Source organism: Chlorocebus sabaeus, chromosome 24 (assembly GCF_047675955.1).
Source record: "Chlorocebus sabaeus isolate Y175 chromosome 24, mChlSab1.0.hap1, whole genome shotgun sequence".
NCBI classification, from domain to species: domain Eukaryota; kingdom Metazoa; phylum Chordata; class Mammalia; order Primates; family Cercopithecidae; genus Chlorocebus; species Chlorocebus sabaeus.
Genome location: NC_132927.1, coordinates 46,400,211 through 46,422,727, shown reverse-complemented (window position 1 = coordinate 46,422,727; position 22,517 = coordinate 46,400,211). Strand labels below are relative to the sequence as shown.

General features: G+C 47.5%; 1 protein-coding gene across 7 annotated transcripts in view; it reads right to left on the bottom strand.

Moving 5' to 3' along the window:
* SMOC1 (SPARC related modular calcium binding 1) overlaps window positions 1-22,517 on the bottom strand; it is a 151,638-nt gene that overhangs the window by 9,390 nt on the left and 119,731 nt on the right. For all 7 annotated transcript variants that reach the window (XM_037984174.2, XM_037984175.2, XM_037984176.2 and 4 more), the window contains exons 8-10: window positions 11,994-12,186; window positions 11,380-11,462; window positions 9,425-9,530 (exon numbers count right to left, since the gene is read on the bottom strand). In XM_037984174.2, coding sequence (XP_037840102.1) covers window positions 9,425-9,530; window positions 11,380-11,462; window positions 11,994-12,186 — 382 coding nt within the window. The remainder of the gene's footprint in view (window positions 1-9,424; window positions 9,531-11,379; window positions 11,463-11,993; window positions 12,187-22,517) is intronic.

The following is a 22,517-nucleotide window of genomic DNA, read 5'->3' as shown; positions in this document are numbered from 1 at the left end:
ATCCAAACTGTCCTTCCCCTTGCCTAGCACTCACTGTGGACCAGCTGCTCATCACACATAAACATGTGCCCTGGGGTGGATGTAACTGTGGGGAAGATGCTGTGAGCACCCACTGTACACCCAGTGACAGTCCAGGGCCTGGAGGGTGCACCCCTGGCCTCAGGTGGCTCACTGTCTCTAGTAGACAGAGCCAAAAAGGTGAAAACAGTCATGACAACTAAATGTGGGGTGTGAGGTTCCCATGGTCCATCACTGCTGGACACCCCATGCAGTGGGAACTGAGAGAAGAAAGCAACTGGGACAGACACAAACAAAAGTTCTAAAACTGGAAAAGCCTGGACCTACTGGGGATGAGTCTCTCTAGCCAGAGGTTTTAGTCAGGGGTTCTGGGGTGGACCCAGGAAACCACATATTCACCAGCATCACCAGGTGATTCTGCTGAGAAACGCTGGACTGGAATCACCAAGAACACTTCCTGGTGTCCAGATGCAGAGTCACAAGCATGTCTAACACAGCCCCTCATCCGGTTACAAGACCAACATCTACATCTACATGTGTAACTGCATGCAATGGCCTACCCATCTATGTTATTTACTTAACTGTGTCCTATTTTCTCCCAAAAAGGAGTCAGGGTGATAACTACTATTTACAATTTTTAAAGCCAACAATGGGTCTATGATAGAGGGGCTTCCTGGGATCACTAACCAGGAGAATGGAACCCCATGAGCCCCATGGCTCCTGTTCCCAGGGTTTGACACTGAGTGTATGTGATCTAGTGTATGTGATCAGGTGCAGCTTCCCCTGGGGAAGGAGAATAAGGTTGAGGTTGGGAGTCACACACATTCACATCCTTAGTGTGCAGGGCACTGGGACAGAGTGCATGACTACCAGAGGTCAAAAGATGGGCAGAGGGCTCACTGTTCCACAGGGATCCTAGACCAGGGTCCAAGGCCTGTCTGCACATTCTGAAGCTGTTCCTGGTGGGAAAACTATTCAAGGCACTTGTCATGCCACCCTCTCTTCTCTGGGGTGTGCTGAGTTTTCCAGAAGGGAGATAATCTCTGACCCCTCCCCTGTGAACAAGCCAGCAAACTCCCTCCTCTTCCATCCCCCCAAGTAACCTCCACGTTCAGCGAAAAAGAAGTTCTATTATGGGGGGGAGAAAAGCCAGTCATCCATCCTTGTTAGATGCCTATTCCTAATTAGGTGAATTTCAGTCTTGGGCAGGTACTCCGGGCATCCTGGACTGATTCCAGGAGGACGCAATTAGTGGATCTGCCAAGGGGACCTCATCCTGACACGTTTAACTCAGAGAGTACCTGGCGGAAGGTGTGAGGGAGCCATGGAGAGCTGCCAGCTGCCTCTAACTCTTAGGAAATCTGCTTAGTCTGTCATGGAAACCAGTCTCAGGAGGTCTTCAAAACAGGCATGAAGTTATTCACTGCAAAACTCAGATTTTGTCTCCGCCAGCATACACAGTATTCTGGGGTTTTCTATCTTTCCCTATTTTACCTGCAATATTCACTCTTAAGATGTCCCCTGCAGTGTGTACCAGTTGCAAAGGCAGAAAATTCTGTTGGAATGCTGTTGGTGCAGGTAGGGGAGTGACCTGCCTGTCTCTGCCTTTCCCCAAATAGCAGGGAGGACACAGGCTGCAGGGGAGAGACAGGGCCCCTAAGGAAGGAACTCGGTTCTCTCAGGCAATGGGGGAGGCAGTCAGGGACCTTCCCGCTCAGCCCCTCGCCAGGAGCCATGAGAGTTCCAAGGCAAAGGCAGCTCTTCCTTTAACCTTTAGGCTCAGTATAGCGTAATGTCTACCTAGAGGCTGGAATAATAAAGCCTCAGTCACTGAGACGGGAAGGGATGAGGTCATCCCACCCAGAGGCCCTGCCAGGGGAGGCGCGCTCCCTCCAACACATGTTTCTGGGGCTCCCGCCTGTCCAGCTTTCAGCAACTCCACTGATAGAGCTCTGCCACCCTCCTTTGCACTGTTTTGCAGCAAGAAGCAGTTCTTCTTCTGACTTTACAACCTCCAAGAGTTTCCTTCCATGCCTGAGAGTGACCATCATCTGGCTCCTGCCCCTTTCCCTGCCTTTCTTCTGATTTTCCCTTCTTGACATCTCCTTGCCAGAAGAATAACATTTTGACTCTCTTCACTCCCACCAAGACCTCCCAGTGCAGGGCAGCCACAGCTTCTGATTGCTGCCCCCCACCCCGCCTGGCTCCCAGCCAGGGTGGAGATGTGCAGCGTTCACTTCCTCAGGAGAGATCCTCTGAGCCCCTCCAAGGAGTGCCTCTGGGCTCCGTCTAACGCTGTCATGACCCACAGCCTGCCCTGTGAGGCCCAAGGGTCCTGCTGCCTTCCTCCCTCCTTCCCAGCCAGCATGATACTCTCTGCTTCTGAACTCCTTTGGCTGCCAAAACAACCCCCAAACTCCCAAGTAAGAGAGCCCTACCTCTACCTGTAAGCTGGATAGCCCTAGGGTCATCTTTGGAATTCAACACTTTGGCCAGGCCAAACTCCAAGTACATTAATAGCAGAAATTTTCAGCTTTGAGTCCATGAGGGATTGTGAACCCTCTGAGAGCCTACACAAAGATAATGAGCTCTCTCTCTAGAGAAATGGACATACACAGAGAAGTCTGCAGATTTTAGGAGATTAATGGACTCCCTAAATCCCATTCAAAGTCCATGGACTCAGGTTAAAAAAAAAAAAAAGACAAAAAACAAACAAACAAACAAACAAAACCCTTGATCTAGAGGAATGGAGGCTCTAGCCATGGCCCAAGAAGAAGATGCTTAAAGAAGATGGAGTGAGACAAAAGACAGCAGCTGGAGGGGTTTGGGGATAGTTTCCCTACTTCTAACAAAACTATTGAAGGCAATGGATTTAAAAACTCTGTAAATCAAGTTTCTGACCTGGCAACAGCCTTAAGTCACAGATTAGGTTGACAGCAGGTACCCACCATGCTTTGTACAAGCTCTTGGCTAAGACTGAGATCCAGCAGGAGTCCTAGCATAGCAGTAAGTGTGTGCAAAAGAAGACCCAAGAGGCCTCTGTTAACTGAACAGAATCTGAGATTTTTCCTGGGGGAGTGCTGGATAGACATGGAGCAGGGAGGCCTCCCCCAGAGCTTCAGGAATCTCTCGAGCAGTCTTTGCTGGAGACTTTCCATCACAGTTAGACCCCCTCAACCACAAAGCCATAGCCCAAGAAAGCCCAAAGCCTTGCCCCTTCCCCTCCCAGCTCCAGGCTTACACTGGCCTCAGGCTCCCAACCTGTCTCACACGAGCACACATATATTCCTGGAGGTTAGGACTGCTGGATTCAAAGCTGCTCATCAGGCAAAGGCTGGGGACCTAAGTGAGAGGGAGCAAGGGCTCCGCAGGATCAGCGTAACAGCACTCACTTGTCCACACTGCAGACTTCTCCACAGGTAAAGTTCTACTTCTACTAAAAGGGCTCACTGGGTAGGTAAAATATCCAAGTTTCCTTGGATATGGTATGAAAAGACACACCCAAATGATACCAAATTCCAGATTTTAGAAGACTATGGTTCAGACAACATGAGCCAGACAATGCTAGTGTCTGCCCTACCTCTGGGCTATTTTTGTGGCTGTCCTGTTGACTTCTGCCTCCAGGATGAGGAAACCCACTACAGCCAAGTTCCTCCCCAAACTGGCCCCACGGAGCCTTCTCCCAGTTTCAGAGGTGACACAGGCCACCCTTCTCCCACAGCACTTTCAGTTTTGCTTCTGCAGCCTCAGCCTCGCCAGGCCTTGGCTGCAACGCACAGCTGGAGAGCCAGCTCCGCTTACCACAAGGAAACCTGCTTTGGCCAAGATCTCGGGCCCAGTTCTGCTGTCCTAAGCAGTTTTAGAGAAGGTAAGGAGCGACTGCCTGGAGGCACTAGCCAAGCCAAGCAGACCAACTGAGCCCTGTCTGGAGTTGGGTCCAGGCCCCGCCAGCTGTGCGGGTGCGGCTGGGAAATGCCAAGTCAGCCACATTCCAGCCTCTTCCTTGCAAAGCCATCAACGGGCAACCACACTGGGCAGGAAGGAGGAAGCCACAGTACGGTCTCCCCTCGGGGGACCACGTGAAGGGCCAAGAGGCTCACACAGCCCTTCCCACCTCCCCTCAAAGTTGACTTTCCCTAGGGAGGGTGGAGCCAGGAGAGGGTTCCCCTGCTCTAGAAGACTCTGCCAGCTGAGATCTCAGAAATCTTCCTTTGGGACTGATAAATGCTAATGGGTGCCATGGGAAGGCTGATCTAACGGGGAGCACTGCCTCCTGAAGCCCTGGCCAGAGGGGCCAAAGGGATAACTCACTCACCCAGAAAACATTCACCGTGAGGGACTATGACCCAATGATATTTGCAAGGCACCCCCTCCCATGCACCTGCCATGGAGTTTTCGCAGACACCCCATTCTACTCTATTTTTAGATATTTGTGGCACTGCTTTTTGCTACTAAATCAGGCCAGAAAAGGGAGTAGATGCCTCCCACTCTTCCACTCCCCACATCTAGCAAGTCTTGAAATCCTATTGATTTATTTATAAAAGCTTCAGCGAATCATCCTTTTCCCACGGTCCATGCCCTCATCACCTTTCACGTTGGCACTTGCTATCATCTTCCTGCCTACCTTGCTCCCCTCCAATCCCGCCTCCATAGTGCCATCAGGATGACTCTGCAAAAATGTCCACCTGACCCTGCAGCTCCCTTCTGCCCTGCATCTTGAATCCCAGGGTCTGGCACCAGTTGGGCTCTGCCCAGCTCTGCAGCCTCATCTCTCCAACCCAACTCCCAAACGTAAACCATACTACTTCTTACAATTCCCTCCACACTCCCTACCCTGTTCAGTGTTCACACCTCACTACCCACATGGTCCCCTCTGCTGGAAAGCCCTTACCCCTGGTCCATCTAGGTCAGGCATTTTCCCATTCATAAGTGAAGATGGGGCTCCACGGTCGCTCCCATGGAAAGCCTTTCCTTGCACGCCCTGGCTTCCCAGGGTCCCTACAACACTTTCTCAGCCTCTATTATCCCACTGACTTTGTACTGCAGTCATGTGGTTGTTCTGTATCTCCCCTCCAGGCCAGAAACTATCCCCTTTTCTTCAGATGCCCCAGAACCTAGCATGGAGCTCATACCAGGGGCAGGTTGAAACATGAGAGTTGATGCAAAGCCAACATCTCCATGCCCGACAGGAAGTAGACTGGGAGGAAGACACCTTTTTTCTGTACTGTTCAAACATCTTCTATCCCTTTTTCCCACTGTCCCCAAGTGGGACTGTTTCCCTGGCCTCAGCTGATGTCCAGCTTTAACTACTAGAGTCTGAGAGGATAAAGGAGGGATCGGATGTGGCTTCCTTAACCTCATGCCTGCAGCCCCAACTCTGCCTGAACTCCACAGTCAAAGCCAAAACCCAGGATGCCTGGATTTCCTAATTGTCTTCGTCAGTCCTGTTCCAGACATGCTACCTGACCTCCAGCTGCCCCATGCCTCTGCTCCTCCATCACACAAGAGGGACAACTGGCCAAGGTCTGTCTGCACGGCGCTCCAAGTCCCTGGGTCCCAGCCAGGGTGCCCTCAGGTCCTGGTTACAAAATAGCACCACAGTAAACTTGACAGCTGGCTCCAGCCTTATACTTGGTCTTTTGGTGGTCGGGGTAGACCCTCTGATGTGTGCCAGAAAGAGGTCTTATCAAAACAGGGATCCATCCATCTATCCCTGTCCCTCTAGCTATTTATTCATTTAACATATTTTGCTGGGCACCTACTATGTTCCAGGCACTAGTCTAAGCTCTGGGAATACAGGAGGGAAGAAGACAGAAAATGTTTCTTCTCTCATAGAACTTAAATTCTCACTGGGTTTGGGGAGACAGACAATATATCAACAAGCCAGCAAAATATCAGACCGTTATATATGCTAGGCTGAGAGTTAAAAGGGGTGCTGAGGTACAGGGTAAACAGGCAGCTCTTGCAGATTGAGTGGTCCTGGAGAAGGTGACATTTAAATAGATAAGCAGGGGCCAGTCATTGGAAGATGGGGAACTGAATTCTAGGAGCAACTGACATACAGGTCCTGGAACCGGCAAGAGCTTGACTTGTTCGAGGAACCAGAACTGAGGAGAACCAGGAGAACCAGTGCCTGGAACACAATGGTGGGAAGGAAAGGAATATGTGAGGAGAGGTGGGGCCAGCTAGGTTGTCCTGAAGAGCCAGCCCAGGTCAGAGTTAGGGCTTATGCTGAATATAGTGGGAAGATCTGGGACAGCCTTAAACCCTGTTACTACGCTGGTAACCCTGGCAGCTACCTTCCTGGATAGCAGTTTCTCTCTTTCTTCTCCCTTCCCCCACCCACTTCCTTGATTTCTAAACTATTTCTTGGAGCATCTTGTCCGTCTTTTGACTAAAGTCCAGCCTTTAGGTAACATAACTACCAAAGGCAGCTCAAATCTTTCATTCCCATCAAAACCAAGTATGGTCAAGCTAATATGAGCTTAAAATGAAAAACATGTTTTGAAAACAATTATTTTTTTGAAAAATCTCTTCCAACTCTAAATTACACCTAAAATAGAATGGAAAAAAGATTATCTTCCCTAAGGACACACTGATATTAAAAAATCATAAATTTCTTAGCTTTCATTGCCTGTAAAAATCCCTTCTGTCTGTCATTTGAGGATAAGGCACAAACCTACCTTCCTTCCCCTGGCAGCGGGGCCCATCTGTGTCCCCCACCTACAGCGGAGACCATGCAGTGCTCTTGGGAAAGCAGCCAGGGGGAGCTTGAAGTTCTGCCTCCTTAGGACTCAGGCAGAACTGCAGGTGGGACCCCTGAGCTGGGGGGCAGTGCCAGGAGCCTGCAGGAAGGTGTAAGTGGGAGCCCCCAGACCAGAAATTTTTAAGCCCACAGACCTCCTTTTTTTTCTTTTTCCTTCTCTTCTAAACATAATTATAAACACAAAACATAAATCTTTCATGCCTGTTTTTGCATGAAACAACAGTTTTTTTTTTTGTATTCTAAACACAAATAACATAAAGGCCAACAATACTGAACGTATGAATCTTTCATGCCTGTTTTTGCATGAAACAACAGGTATTTTTTTTCATATTCTAAACAAATAACATAAAGGCCAACAATACTGAACGTGCCTTTTCAAAATTCACCTCTTCCCTCTTCTCGGAGATCTGGATGCCATCCTCTCTATCTCGGAGACTGAGCAGCGGAGTGCCATGGGCCGCCTCCAGCAGCTCCCGTCTGTGGGCCTGCTGAACCCTGTCTTCATCTTTCTCAGACATAGTGCTGTGATCCTCCTGGAGGAAGCCAGGTCCCTACCAACAGGTTGGCAGAAACAGAGCCACAGCCAGAAACCAGCCTCAGAGCTCAGAGGACCATGGGGGTGCTCAGGGCCAGCACCCCAATAAGCAGTTTCCAAGATGGGCAACCACTGCATTCACTTTTTTTTCTCCTTTCATTTTTTTGTTGTTGTTGTTGATGATTTTATGTGGTAAGAACACTAAACAGGAGATCTAGCCTGTTAACAAACATCTAAGTGTATAGCACCGTGCTGTTAACTATAAGGACAATGTTGGATAGCAGATCCCTGGGACTCATTCATCTTGCTTTGCTGAAACTTGACACCCATTGGTTAGCAACTCCCCAAACCCCTAGCAACCGCCATTCTACTTTCTGCTTCTACGCATCTGACTGTTTCCGATACCTCATGTACGTGGAATCATGCAGCTTTTGTGCTTGTGACTGGCTCATTTCACTTAGCATAATGTCCCCAATAAAACAGGATTTCTCTCTCTTTTAAGACTGAATATTACCCCACTGTATACATATACCACATGTTCTTTATTCATCCATTGATGGGCACTGAGGTTGTTTCCATATCTTGGCTATTGTGTGCACTCACTTTGATTTGATATGAAATTGGATTTTCAAAATGGCTGCCTTTGTCTGCCTCAGGATGCAGAACTGTCAACAGCTTGCCTGGAGCCCTAAATTCCTACCCTAAACACATACCACACAGTCCTGCCAATCACCACTGAGGGAGCCATGCTGGGGTCCTTCCAAGGCCTAGGCTTTTTCTCTTGGTTGCATTCCTTGCCTTATGGATAACAGCTCTGCCTCTGGGCAGATGCCGGGGAACTAGCGCTCCCTCCTCAGTGAGCCATGTAAGTTCAGAGGCAGGCTTCCCATCTCTACCAAGCCTAGGGTACCTCCCTTGCTGCTGTAAGGAGCCTAAACACCCCCTGCTTGTCTCCACCAGTCCCTGCTGTGCTTCCCCAACTGGCTTCATAAGCAGAAGTCTTACTCAGCATGTCTCACAGGCCTTTTGGGATCTGAGTCCTGCCCATCTCTTCCATCTCACGATTACCACTCTTACCTCCTCCGCTTCCTCCTCCTCTGACTATCCATCCCAGCCCAACCTAACTGAACCACAGACATGCACTTTCTTGGATCCACAATATCCTTTCATTCTCTCTGGAATGGCTTTCTCTTTTCTTTGACAGGCATAGTCCTACCTATCCTTTAAAACTCAGCTCAGATATCACCTCCTCCAGGAAGCCTTTTCTGACTCCTTCAGACTGAGTTAGACAACCATTCTCCGTTCTTCCACCTCTGTCCTAGCACTCACCACAGATTTTGTAAGTATCTATCTATGGTGTAGTATCCCCACTAAGCTGCATCCTTTGAAGGTGGGACATGCCTCTATCCCCAGATACCTTGTCCTTAGCCCAGTGTTTGCTGTGTCTTCGATGTTCAAAAGGTGGTAAGCAGATGGATGAATGCACGCATGCATCTCCAACCAACTGGCCTAAGGGGCCAAACTCATGAATGCCAGCAATGCTGGTTACTGGGGAGCATGTGCATTTCAGCCTCAGATCAGGACTGCCTCAGCTACCACCTCAATTCCTGACCTAAGCTGGATTTGGCTATATGAGTGTCCAATTCCATTGCCAAAAGCTCCTTGGAATTCTCAGGATGCCAAAAAGGCATCTGGTTCCTGCCCTCTAGGAGACAAGAAAATCACAAAGTGCTTTGTGCTTCCTCTCTGTCCTCCCTGTCCCCATGATATGCCCATCACCCTTCTTGCCATTCAGAACTCTCACTCCAACCCATCCCCTTCTGAGATTAAACAGCTGGAAGTCCCAGACAGCCCTGGATTTTCCTATAAAGCAGGTAACTAAAAGCTAGGGACAAGCAGCTCCCAAAGAATAGGGAAGGAAGAGGGGCAGGAAGATTTTTGGCAGAAGGCAGGTCAAAGCTATGGGGACATGGTTTCAGGAAAAAGATCACCTTCTAGTCCTTGCCCTCCGCAAACCCTGCCCACTCTCCCACCCTCCCTCAGCATCTGAAAAGTCAGGGGCCCCACATTTTTCTCCTGGGCCTGATTCCTGCTCACATTCTCACCTCCCACCTCCGGTGGGCGCTGCTGAGTTAATGGCCTGAACCATGTCAGTGGTGAGAGCATCCAGTAGGCTGGTGATAAACTCCATTTTCTTCCCTTCTGGACAGCCTAAAAGATAAAATGAGATTTGAAGGTAGATGCCAGGTTATAATCAAGTCAACAGCTTTCTCAACTACCATCCTTTCCTGAACTTCTCAAAGCCCTTCTTGTCCAGCCAAATCCACTTTAGGGATTTGTTTACTGATCAGAGGAGTCTCATAAACTTCCATAGTTCCTTTACCCATACCCCACAAAGGACCATCAGACCAAATAATGCTTTCAATTTTCTTCCATTCCACACATTTTTGCTAGACATCAACTCAGGCACCATGTTAAATGCTAGAGATACAGCAGTGAACAATACAGAAGGTCCTTATCCTTGTAAAGTTCACATCTACAGGGGAACCCAAGCTAATAGCCAAGTAGTCATCCTAAAGCGAGAAAAATACTGTGTTATGGGTAAGAACTAGGGGCTGTGGGAGCACAAGACAGGGAGAGAACCCCCAGTGGTCAAAGTTGACTTAAGTACACCTACCACCAGATCCACCCAAGAGTGTCCTCCTTTTTTCACTTCCCTCCTCATCCATCTTAGATTATAACTACAGCATCTCTCTTGCCAGTACTCTCAAGTCCTTTGTTCCTTTTTTCCTCCTTGTACTATTCCAGCAAAACACAGTAAAGCACAGATGAACCTTCTATAGATACGCCTTTTCCATGTCTACACCACATAGCTGGGGAAAACACCACCACACAACTGGATAAATGGGTGCTCTATAAAGTCACGATCACCAGCACCAGGTGGGCCTTCTACACTACTCCCAGTGCTCCTCTCCACAGCAACTCCACACAGAAATGAGCAACTAGCTCATTCTCTTCTGTCCCCAAATCCTCCAGGTCTCAGGTTCAACACTTGCTTCTCAGAGAAGCTGTGGAATCTAAAGTAAGTTCTCCCTGCCATTCTCACAGCACATTCTGCTTTTCCTCCAGAGTACCCACCGTGACTATCTATAAATGCCCATATTCATTTATTCGTATCCTGTCTCCTTCACTCTGTAAGTCTCATGTCAACTTTGACCACTAGATTATACCCAGTGCCTGGCACATAGTAGAATCTCAATTCACATTTGTTAAGGGGTTGGCTAAAAGGGATACCCTGGCCACCATGACTCCATTCTTGTCATGGGGTGATTTCTACAAACCTCGTGTGGAAACTCCCTGACTTTTGGAACTTTCTGCTTTCAGTTCTCACTTGGAGTCCTGATATGTCATGGAAAGGTGGCCCATTTCCCACCAGCACTAATCTGACTTCGTGCTGTGTAAGGAACTAATCTGACTTTGTGCTGTGTAAAGAAAACAAGATTCCAAGCCACCAACATTTAGTAATTTTACTGTAACCTGTAGGCAGAGATCACTATAAATAAGGGGAAACCCACAAAGCAGCTGTCTGGAGGTCCCAGGGCCCTGCCTATGTGCCTTGTGTCACACTCCATGATGGTCCTGTGCCACCAGAGGTCATCTGCCTCTTCAGAGCAGGCAACAGACACTGTCCGCATCGCTCAGGACAGCCCCTCCCTGTAAGCTATCTTATCCTCACAGCCCTGGAAAAAATAACTCACAGTGCTCAACACATTGTCCTCATGGACCTCAGATGGACAACGCATTGTGGAATTGCAGAGACAGGATTTTAACCCGATGACTGCATTATAAAGACGAAGAGGCACAGGGAAGAGAAGCAACGTGCACAAGAGCACAGAGCTAATTAGGGATAAATCCCCGACCGGGATGCAGATCCCACGGCTCCTGGCTCCATCTTACATATGGGGAAACAGACAAAGAGGAAGCAGCTTCTTCTGCATGATGAGAGGGTGGAGGAACAGAAGGAGGTGACGGTGCCGGCAGGGCCAGCATCGTCTCCCACCTGGTAGCTCCCTGTCCTTGAAGGGGTCATCCACCTCTGTACTCTTGGCCCTGGCGTCGCTCTCACAACTGGGCATCACGTAGCTGAGAAAAGAGAGATATGGGGGGGTTGGGAGGGGCTGGCAACTGAGCCTACTTCAGTCACTACTGCCCAGCAATGATCTATGTTGTCACCAAGCCTAAAGCACCGAAGGTGGGCAGCACGATATCCCTTGCGCTGTCCGGCAGCTACAAGGCAATCTTAGCATCAATGTTCCCATTGCGACATGTTCAGGCATGTCATTTCAACCACTCAAGCATAATAACAATGATACTTGAGCTGCACCCAGTATCTTTTTTGATCCATGGAACCAAGTGGCTTAGAAAGGGCAATAATTGCATCAGGAAACTGACGTTCAGAGAGGTTAAGTACTGTTCCAAGGTCTTAAGTTAGAAAGAGACAGGCCTGTGACCAGAATCCAGGTCCCAGGGTCTTTCTACTTGAAAGTCTTCTACTCGTTGAAAACATTGCTCTCCCAGGCACTCCCACCAAACCAGGGCAGGAACACTGGGAGATGCCAGCATGCCTAACAGCCAGCAGGTCCCTTTTCCCAGGACTCAGCCTGGGGGGCTTACCGTGTGGAGGTCCCAGGCAGCGGGCGCCCTGTGTCCACCAGCACACACCAGCAGTAGCCAGTGGACTGATGGCACTGCACTGGCTTATAGAGTCCCCCAGGAGCACACTCAGGGATGACAATACCCTCACGGGGATTTTGCCGGGCCTCTTCCAGGGCACTCTGCCTCTCCTGGTCACATGAGTAGACTTTCTCTGCAAGAGAAGACACAGCCTGTGGTGACTATCACTCCTGTGACTTAACATTCCTGGCTTCTGTGTCCAGCACCCAAAGTAAGTAGCAAGGACCAGGCCTGGACCCAAGGAACTGATGTGCTGCCCCATTGATGAATTACCACGGAGAGCTGTCTCCCATGTCAGCACACGCTGAGGGGGCTAGAGGTTCAGAACCTCCCTGTGGCCATCTCTGCTGCCAGCATTCATTAGCATTCCCACCAAATAGGTTCAACTGCAGCAACAAGCCAGCCAGGGACTCCAGGGATGCCCCTTCTCAGAGCTGCAGCTTGTCTGGAAGGTGGAATATCTTACTGTTTTCAGAGTGGCTCCTATGGATGCTGTCTAGGGCTGCAGGAGAGGTGGGTGCAGGAGCCTGGCTACCCTGCAAGCTGATGCAGGAATGCCTGTGCACGTAGACCCTTCCAAGCCCAGACACAGCAGGATGGAGCCGTCGCCATCAGCCTCATGTGGAGTGATGCTCGGCACCCAGGAGGAGCAGAAACAAGGTCCAGCCTTGGCTCCTCCCCACCCTCCGACGCTGCTGAGCAAAGCAGGCCAAGTGAATTTCAGTGAATTACACAATGCTGCTTCCATTCAATGGGCGAGAAAACAGGTCCAGCCGGATGGTGTCTGCACTCAGCAGCCTCAGGAACACATGAGCATGTCTGAACAGTCAAACCTGGTTTCCCCCCATCCAGTCCCCGGCTGAGACAGTGCATGGTACCCTGTGTCCAGCATGGTCAGCTCTAGGGCGTCTCACATCTGCACAGCCACTTACCTGAAAATTCTTTCCAATCAACCACTTAGCCTGCCTGGCTTCCCTTTTTGTTTTTTTCTGGTTTTGTTTTTGTTTTAATTATTAAAAATAAATAGTGTTGGGTTTCTTATTATAAAGAAGTTTTTAAAAAGAAACTTTGGAAAAACCTATAATCCTGCCAAAGTTAAACACTGTACCTTCCCTAGGTTTTATGTACATACACACATGGAAATACAGGTGCACACATCTTCTTTTTTGATAACAAAAGAATCACATCATAAACCTGTACTATTACTTTATTTTTCTTTTTTTTTTTTTTTCTGAGACGGAGTCTCGCTGTGTCGCCCAGGCTGGAGTGCAGTGGCACAATCTCGGCTCACTGCAAGCTCCGCCTCCCAGGTTCATGCCATTCTCCTGCCTCAGCCTCCCAAGTAACTGGGACTACAGGCGCCCGCCACCACGCCCGGCTAATTTTTTGTATTTTTAGTAGAGACGGGGTTTCACCGTGTTAGCCAGGATGGTCTCGATCTTCTGACCTCGTGATCCGTCCGCCTCGGCCTCCCAAAGTGCTGGAATTACAGGCTTGAGCCACCGCACCCGGCCTACTTTATTTTTCATTTACTTGTTTATTTACCCACTGTATTTTTTTCATACCACTATTCTACAACTCTTCTCTTGAAGAAGTTGACAGGAATGTAGTCTTGGGCATCCCACTGAATGTTTACAGATTGTTACAAAAATACCCTTCTTAAGAGCAAGGAACTTGGTATCAGCAACCTGGAGAACCATGCTGTGCACTGAACAACAGCACAAGCAATCAAAATAACAGAAACTCAACTCCACTTTAAAGAAGCCAAGTTCCTTGAAATAGTGGCTCTGTTAATGACACACATATAGGTAAGCGTGCATGTTTAAACAAACCATGGGAGTACACAGAGACACAAAGTAGCTCAATGCAGTTTTACAGATAAGTCACATGACAGAAAAACAATGCTATGTCTCACTGCTAGGAAAATGCTCGAAAACAATAGCCTGGTGATTCTTGTTGCAGGGTAAAAATATTTCCTTAGGGGCATAAAAATATCTAAGGGCCAGGAGGCAGGCACATATAGCATATTCACTATTAAAATAGAAAATGTAATTTTGAATTTGGGAAGTGAAAAAAAAAAAAAACTACTGCTTTCATAATGCAAATATAGAAAAGCTAAACAGAATCTCCTTGGCTAGAGGAAGAGGAGTTTAAAACAGCTGACAGACATCAGACTTGGGATTCTGCCTCCAACTGTGACTACCACTAGAACAGCATCTAGAGGCAGGAAAGAGACAGAAACTGAGCAGGGAGAGGGGCCTTGGGAAACCTGGCTTAAAGATCCAGCATTTTGACTTCAGCCCCTGGCTGGGAAGGTGCCATGGCAACTTCAAGAGGATTATGCAAGAATTTTTCAATAGCTCCCCCAACCCCAATTTGGTAGCCTTATTTTCCTACATCGTATTTCATGCCATGAAAGAGGCAACAGAGGAGCAAAACCAAAGGAAAACAGCTTTTTACTGGCACCACGTTCATGTAACAACCTCTGACAGAGGCTTTAAATTAAGACTCTCCAGGCCAACCTTCTAAAGCCATAAATCAGACTGAAAGCAAGAGGCAGAGAGAGAAGGGGGGATCTTCCCCAGGGGCAGAGCAAATAATGAACCTGACTTCACACCACTGGGGGTCCCAAGACCCTAGGAAATGTGGACAGGAGCCATCTAAGAATAGGCACAGACCCATGATTAAGGCCCTGTTGATGGATTTCTGGAAGTCCTTGAAGGCTGTTCTGAGCTGTTTATAGTCAGTGTCTATGAAGTTCCATGGAGAATAAAATCATTAAAATGCCAGGCTCAGTGGCTCATGCCTATAATCCCAGCATTTGGGAAGGCTGAGGCAGGCAGACTGCTTACCCCAGGAGTTTGAGACCAGCCTGGGTAACATAGCAAGACTCTGGCTCTACAAAAAAAAAACAAAAACAAAAACAAACCACAAAAAGTAGCCAGTGTGGTGGCACATGCCTGTAGTCCCAGCTACCCAGGAGGCTGAGGTGGGAGGGTCACCTGAGTCCAGGAGGTTGAGGCTGCAGTGAGCCATGATCATGCCACTGCACTACAGCCTGGGCCACAGAGTAAAACCCTGTCTCAATAAAATAAAATAAAATAATAAAAATGATAAAGCTCACTAATTTGGAAAAATGGGGTATGGCAAAGAATTTTTTAAAAAGCCTGAATGCAGGCTTTATTTTATTATTTTTATTATTGATTTATTACTTCATTACAATATCTGCAAGTCCAGGTGCCTCTAAGAAAGAGACAGGAGTGATTGATCATAATAGCACTAACCCTCTGTGAAGAGTACACAGAGAGTTTGTCTCACAGCAAAGAGAAAATCTCCCTTAAAATCATCTTTACAACTAATAACAATAAAAACAAACATTCATTGAGTGATATGTGCCAGGCAATAGACTAAGGGCTTTACCTGATTAATCCTTTGCCCATATGAGGTAGGCACTATTATTATGCCCATTTTGTAGACAAGGAAACTGAACGTTGGAGAGATTAATGGATTTTCCCAAGTTCACTCAGCCAGGAGAGAGAAGGGCCGGGGATCCTGACAGTCAGGCTTGACTTGCTAACCTCTAGACAATGTTGCCTCTAACCATTTGCTCTAGGAAACAAATAAATTTATTTTTACAGTGAGCTCTTCTATGTCAGTGTCTTTGTAGACTATCCCAAATCTGCTGCATTCAAAACCAAATGTGCTGGACACAGCACAGCCTCTTCTAAACAATGATATCTTCTCAACCTACGCAAACTACAGATCTTGTACCTGGATATTTTTCTCTCTTTGCCTCAGAAGCAGAAAACTTAATACCAAACTTAACTCACCCACCATTGCAGAACTATAAAATGAATAAAAATAGCTAACATCTGTTTGAGTATTTACCATGGGCCAGACTTGGTATTAGGTGCATTATTTGTATTAACTCACTTCAAATTCATTACAAACCTTTAAAGGCAGTGTTGTTATCCTCATTGAACAGAAAAGGATGCAGAAACACAGACTGGCTGAGAAATTGGATCAAGATCAAAGAACTAGGAAGTGGTAGAGTTGACATTTCAACACTGGCTGGGTGCTTCACCTCTCTGCAAGATCATCTTGACACAGAATAATCTGATTTTTATTCTAACCTATATTTTTCTTTTACTCAGTATAGTTCATCTCATTACAAAACAGTCCTCACTGAACTGTGCCTCCCTGTGATCATGCCCCTGTGTGGACCCCTCACATGGACTCTGGTTTGCTTTGGCCAATAGAATGTTGGAGGCAACGCTGATGCTGTGTGTCAGGCCGAGGCCTCAAGAATGACTTGCAGCTCTGGCTTTCACTTTTGTGGAAGCTGCCCTGAGATCACCAGGAGGAAGCTGGTCTCGCCTACTGGAGAACAAGAGGCCACAGAGAGGAAAGGGAAGCAACTCAGTGAGTAGATGTGAGAGGGAGGTCACCTTGTACATTCCAGCCCAGCTGATCCTCCCCCACCTGGATGAGTCCGGGAGTAAATTCAGATAAAACAAGTACCCCGGCCAACCCACAGACACATTAGAAAGAATAAATTATTTTTATGGTAAGCCAGTACATTTTGGAGCAGTCTGTTACACAACAACAGATAACTGAAACATCTAGACCTCCTCAACTATTCATCAACTTACCTTATACATATTTTTGTAGCCCTGTAAGCCCTTCAATCAACCAATCAATTATTCTTGAAGGGCTTCTCTAGAGGTTATGGGTCATGCAGACGCTAATCAGTAACTACCACAGGTCATAAACTTATTCCATATCTGAAGACCCAAATTTGTAACTCACCCACCTTTGCAGAACTCTAAAATGAATAACAATAGCTAACATTTATTTGAGTATTTGCCATGTACCAGACTCGGTACTGGGCAGTTTGCTTGTATTAACTCACTTCAAACTCAAACAAGCCTCTAAAAATATGTTCTTCTTATCCTCACTGAATAAAGGAAGATGCAGAAACACAGACTGGCAGAGTCACTGGATCAAGATCACAGAACTAGGAAGTGGCAGACCCAAAAAGCCAGCCCACCCCTGGGGCCACTGCCATCCTTTCCTTCTTGTCACCTGGATCCCAAATGCATGTTAAAATTCACATCTATCAGTTTTCTTAGGTACCAAGAAGTCCCCTTCCAGAATGCAAGACAGGGGACCAATTTCATGGGTCTCTTTGTGATCCTGGGTTCAGAGAGGGAGCTCCCCAGAAGTAGACACACACTGTTCTAAAATAATCTCTGCTCAGGAACATTCAGAGAGAGATGACAAGATTAGAAGGTCTGGCCAGGTATCTATGAGAATGGGCCAGGACCATCTGTAAACATCGGGAAGCCATAAACAGCAGGGGAAAGGGAACAATCAGGGCTGTCCAGGGGGGCATGGAAACACATAACCACACATACACACTCACACGCCTGCCTATAATCCTGTCCCTCAGATGGTGCAGGGAAATGAGAGTCAGGTCATTCCGCACTTGGCAATGAGTGGCTAAAACATCAGTGACAAACCTCTGACTGCCTAAGAGAAGAAACACAAGAGAAAAACATCCAAGCAAACTGCCCAGTACCAAGTCTGGCACATGGTAAATACTCAAATAGAAGTGAAACCATGTCCACTCCTTGTCACCAGAAAGCACACAACCCTGTCCACCACTAATTGCACATAGCGAAGAAAGACCAAAGTCCAGCAGGAGTGGGCAGGGCAGGAGACAGGAGAGGAAAAAAGAGGTTGGACCAGATAAACATGAACCCTGTCTCCAGGCCCAGGGCACGGGTTCTTTCACATCCCACCAAGATGGGATAAGCCTAGAGCACAGCTCTATCGGCCCTATCAGCTAGGACCAGCCCAGGCCTCTGTGCCTCTCAATTACTCGTGGTGATTGGGAACAAAGGAAAGCATGGATAACCTAAATCCCCAATCTTGATGTTAGCCCAGAGTTTAGTCTTTTATCCCGGAAACCTTTTCTTCTTCATCATCTTTTTCCTTTCTCTTCTTTTTTTGTTTAAACCAAAAATGGCCAAAAAACATAAACATTACAAGATTTGAGTTTCGGCTCTTTGGGCTGGCCTTTCTTTCTAGACACTGCCTTCCAGAGGAGGAACTGCTGAATAAAGGAGCAGACAGAAAAGCTGAGATCCTGGGTAACCCAACACCAAAGCACCTTCTGCACATGTAGTCAGCAGTTATTGGTTGGCCAGCTATGCTATAAACATTTTGGAGAAAGAACATGGGAACCTCATGGTGATGGAGGAAGGCGGGGGTAAAGGGGGAGACGGATGGAGAGAGAAGATGGTAGACAGAGAAAGTCTGTGTCACTTAGGGTTCTGCAGAGAAAGAGAACCAATGGAAAATAGAGACAGGTGTGTGTGTGTGTGTGTGTGTGTGTGTGTGTGTGTGTATCTATGTATCTATTTGTTTTGGAAGGGCCAGCACAGGCACAAGCGCTTGATATCTATAGATTATAGATACACACACATATACATAAAGAGAGAGAGAGTAATATTTTAAGGAATTGGCTATGCAATTATAGGGGCTGGCAAGTCTAAAATATGTTGGGCAGGCCAGTAGGCTAGAAATTCAGGTAAGAGTGATGGGGCAGTCTTGAGTCCAAAATCAATAGGTCAGGTTAGCAGACTGGAAACTCAAGCAGGATTTCCATGTTACAGTCTGGAGGCAGAATTCCTTCTTTTTGGGGAAACCTCAGTCTTTGCTCTTAAGCCCTTCCACTGATTGGATGGGACCCACCCACATTATGAATGGGAATCTGTTTTATTTGAAGTCAATTGACTGTAAATGTTGACCACATCCATAAAATACCTTCACACCAATATCTAGGTAAGTGTTTGACCAAACAACCGGGCAGGATGGCCTAGCCAAATTGACCTATGACATGAAGCATTGTAAAGTCCATCTGAAAAATGAGTGCAAGAAAAAAGGCTAATCTTACAGAGAGCCATATGCAGAAGAACTGAAGAAGAGTCACAAGCCATAAAAACGTGGACTGGGAAGATGCCTTGTTGAATGATGCAGTCCTCCCAGAGAAAGAACCAGAGGTTCTCCCAGTGGAGGCTCGACTGGTAACCAAGGTACCTACTCTGGCCATCTGGACAGGGAGTTCCTTAGACTACAGAAAAAGTAAACTGACATTGTCCTGAGAGAGGAGGACCTAAAGCAGGATCCTGAGTAGCAAATAAGATTAGGGCCCAGGAAGAGGACACAAAAAAGGACTGGGACCTTGTAGACCCAGGTTATCATCCAGGATGTTACTGGTTGTATATGTACTGGGTGCTGGCATCATGTCAGGTGCTGGAGAGGCCAGAAAAATCCTCTAAGACATAGCAAGCAGAAAGAATAAACCATGAGATCTTAGTCTACCCTCATTCAAGGCCATCCTCCGTCCCCAAAGCTTTCCCTGAGGCCCCGCCCAGAACAAGGCTAGAAGCAGTGTGGTCCTTGTGCAGGATCTGCCCTCATGGGCCCCTTGTCCTCAGTGCCCTGTTTCACTGGATGCAAGTTCCTGGAAACTAGGACTCTGCACATCCTTCCTGAGCCTTCACCACACCCACCTCTGGTAGCTATAGGAGAGCCATGGAACCTCTGGTGTACAAGATTCATAAAGGGTACTTGGTCCAAGAACCCTTCTATTGCTTGAGTCCCCATCATGTCACCCCTCCCACAGAATTCTAGTCTGACACTTCAGAGACAGGGCTGCCCACTGTTGAATAAACCATGGGGATGAGCCCACAGACGCTGCAAAAAGAGTATCTATCCCTTTGACACATCCTGGGAAATGCTACACACAACCCTCAGACCATCAAGCGCTGGATTTTCTTAGGGGAAAAATCAATTAAAATGTTACCCAGACTGAAAAATGAGAGGCACTTACTTAGGTTTCATTGCAAAAGGAGTTGTCCCACTGAGCCAAGAATATTAAAGAAAAAATTAGCAGTGTGTCACCTACAGTGACCCTGAAACCCCTTCAAATACTTCACACCCACCTAGTCTCTTATCAAAAATGAATGAAATGCTGAAAGATAATATCAAACTGTGGGTTGAAAACAACCTTTCTAAATTACAATATGAAATTCCAGAGGCATAAGAAACCGCATGGCTCCAGTCTCAGGATTCTCTAGGTCAGCATGTGAGCATGTGAGAGTGTGGTGTCGGGAGCGTTCCAGAACTGTCGGGTGGCTGAGAATTTGGCAGAGGAAGCACTGCAGGAGTAAAAGAGAGAAAGATAGGACCAGGTTGTAAGGGACTGACTTTGCTGTTTCAGAAGGGCTAGCACAGGGACGAGATGCGGTGCCCCGGGGAAGGGTTGCTGGACTCAGTGATTTATGGGACATCACTAAGCAGGCCCTTGCTGTTTATTTAGCCACATGGGGTTTTAGCACCTATGGTTTCAAGCCAACTATGTGAACAGGTTATTTTTCTTACTTGTGGACTTTGCACTTTTTCACAGGACGGGCTAAGTGGCCCCCAGAGGATCATTTTTCCAAGCACCATTTGCTGGGCCGACTCTGCCCTGCTACCATGGCTTTCCATCACGCACACCAGTCTGTGCCACTTGGCCATTGCCAATTCCCAATTTCTCAACATTTATGTGACTCAGAGTTATGCAGGGGCTCTGAGAGCCCTGAAGAAGGGGAGAGCCCACAGAACCATTGCTCAGGGCTCCTTTCCAAACACAGGGCAGACAACTGACCCAGAAAAGGAAAGGCCCTACCAGGGCAAGGAAAAAGCAAATGTCACTGGCGAACAGAACAGTCAGCCTCTGAAATTGTGCTCAGGTTTGTATCAGGTAGAGGGTGGGTATGGAGAGAACAGAAACAGAATTTGCACAAATTAAAATCACACTTCTGTTTACATGAGTTTTTCCATCTCCTTTAAGCTAAAAAGTCCTTTCCCCCACAGAATAGGCAGGAAAAGAAAGCAAAAAACATAACATCATCCCTCAATTGTAACCTACAAAGGGACCTGGGAGAACCCCCTGGAGGGAGCACCCTTCTGATTAACTCACTGGCCAAGAGAACTGTCTGCAGCTCCAGCCCAAATGGAGACGTGAGGATGGTCTGAAAGCTCAACTTGAAGACTGCTCCCACATGCCCGAGAGACCTCAGGGCAGTCAGAGGGAACTAGAGATAGGGCGTGAGGGAATACTTGGGCTTCCTTGGCAAGGCTGAAAGCAGTAGTAAGTGCCTATCACTCCTCCTGCACACTCCTATCCAAGGGTCTGGCATGTTAGAAGGTTCTGAAGTCAGCAACAGTTGGAATAGACGCAAAATAGGCAGTCAAGAGCATGGGCTTTGTGGTCAATGATTCAGGCTCTACCCCTTGTTCGCTCTGTGACCTTGGCCAGTTAAAGTTCTCAAAATTCCAGGTTCCTTACATGTAAAAGTAAGGTAACTCTTGCACATGTCTCATAGGGTCATTGTGAAGATTAAATGCAATCATATGTGAAAAACATTAAACCTGGTGGCATAGTAAGTTGCTAAATGGTAGCTACTAATCGTATTAGCTGGTCTAAGGTAGCAGTGTGGGGTAAACATGGTCTTCCTGCCTTATCCCTATGAATGACCAGTCTCCTCAACAGGACTCCAGTAGCTGACCAAAGGCAAGGCAGTAGAGCAGTATGCTCCAGGGGCAGGCAATAAAGGGGTATTAGGTCTGCAGGTAAACTAAAAAAAAAATATGCACATATAGCTAACAGTTTATCTGCTTTTTATAATCACTATGCCAGCAATTCGAAACAATGTCAGTGATAAAATATTCCTCCCCACTGGGGTGGACCTCACCATCACCCCCCATCCCTTTGGTGCACCACTGCCCAATGGTCAGCTCCTGCCTTAAATGTTCCTTGTATTTCATCCTTTGACCCCTCAGAGTCAAACAGAGGCCTCAGCACATGATAGTTCTTGATGGATCTATGACCTTGAACAAGGCCCTTAGCAAGTCTGGGCTCCTATTTTCTCATTTAAAATTAAGTGGCAATGCTAGATGACTCTCAGGCCCTTCTCACTCTAACGGCCCACAGTCTTACAATTAGACAAAATCATGTGCACTTCCCCATGACTCAGGGGCCAGATCCAAACTTAGCTTCCCAAGTCCCAGCAGAACTCCGAGCACCAGGAAGGGGCTGGGTTAAAGGGAAGGCTGTTCGGTGCTCTCAGGTTCTCCCTTGTACCTCATACCTCTTTCCACAACCCTGCTATGTGGCCTATGAGCCACACCTAACCTGCTGTGTCTTGGAGATCCCATCTTCAGCACAAAAGTAACACCATCCAGCCCATATCCCCGACATTGGCCGAGGGCACCTCGTCACAGGGATGTTTACAGTTGGCACTGTAAGTAGGGCGTGCTGCTGGGATGAAGTGTCATGGGTGAGGAGGTGTAAGGGAAAATTACAAACCAACCAGCCTGTCTAAATAGTTTCTCTCTGTGTAACCCAAA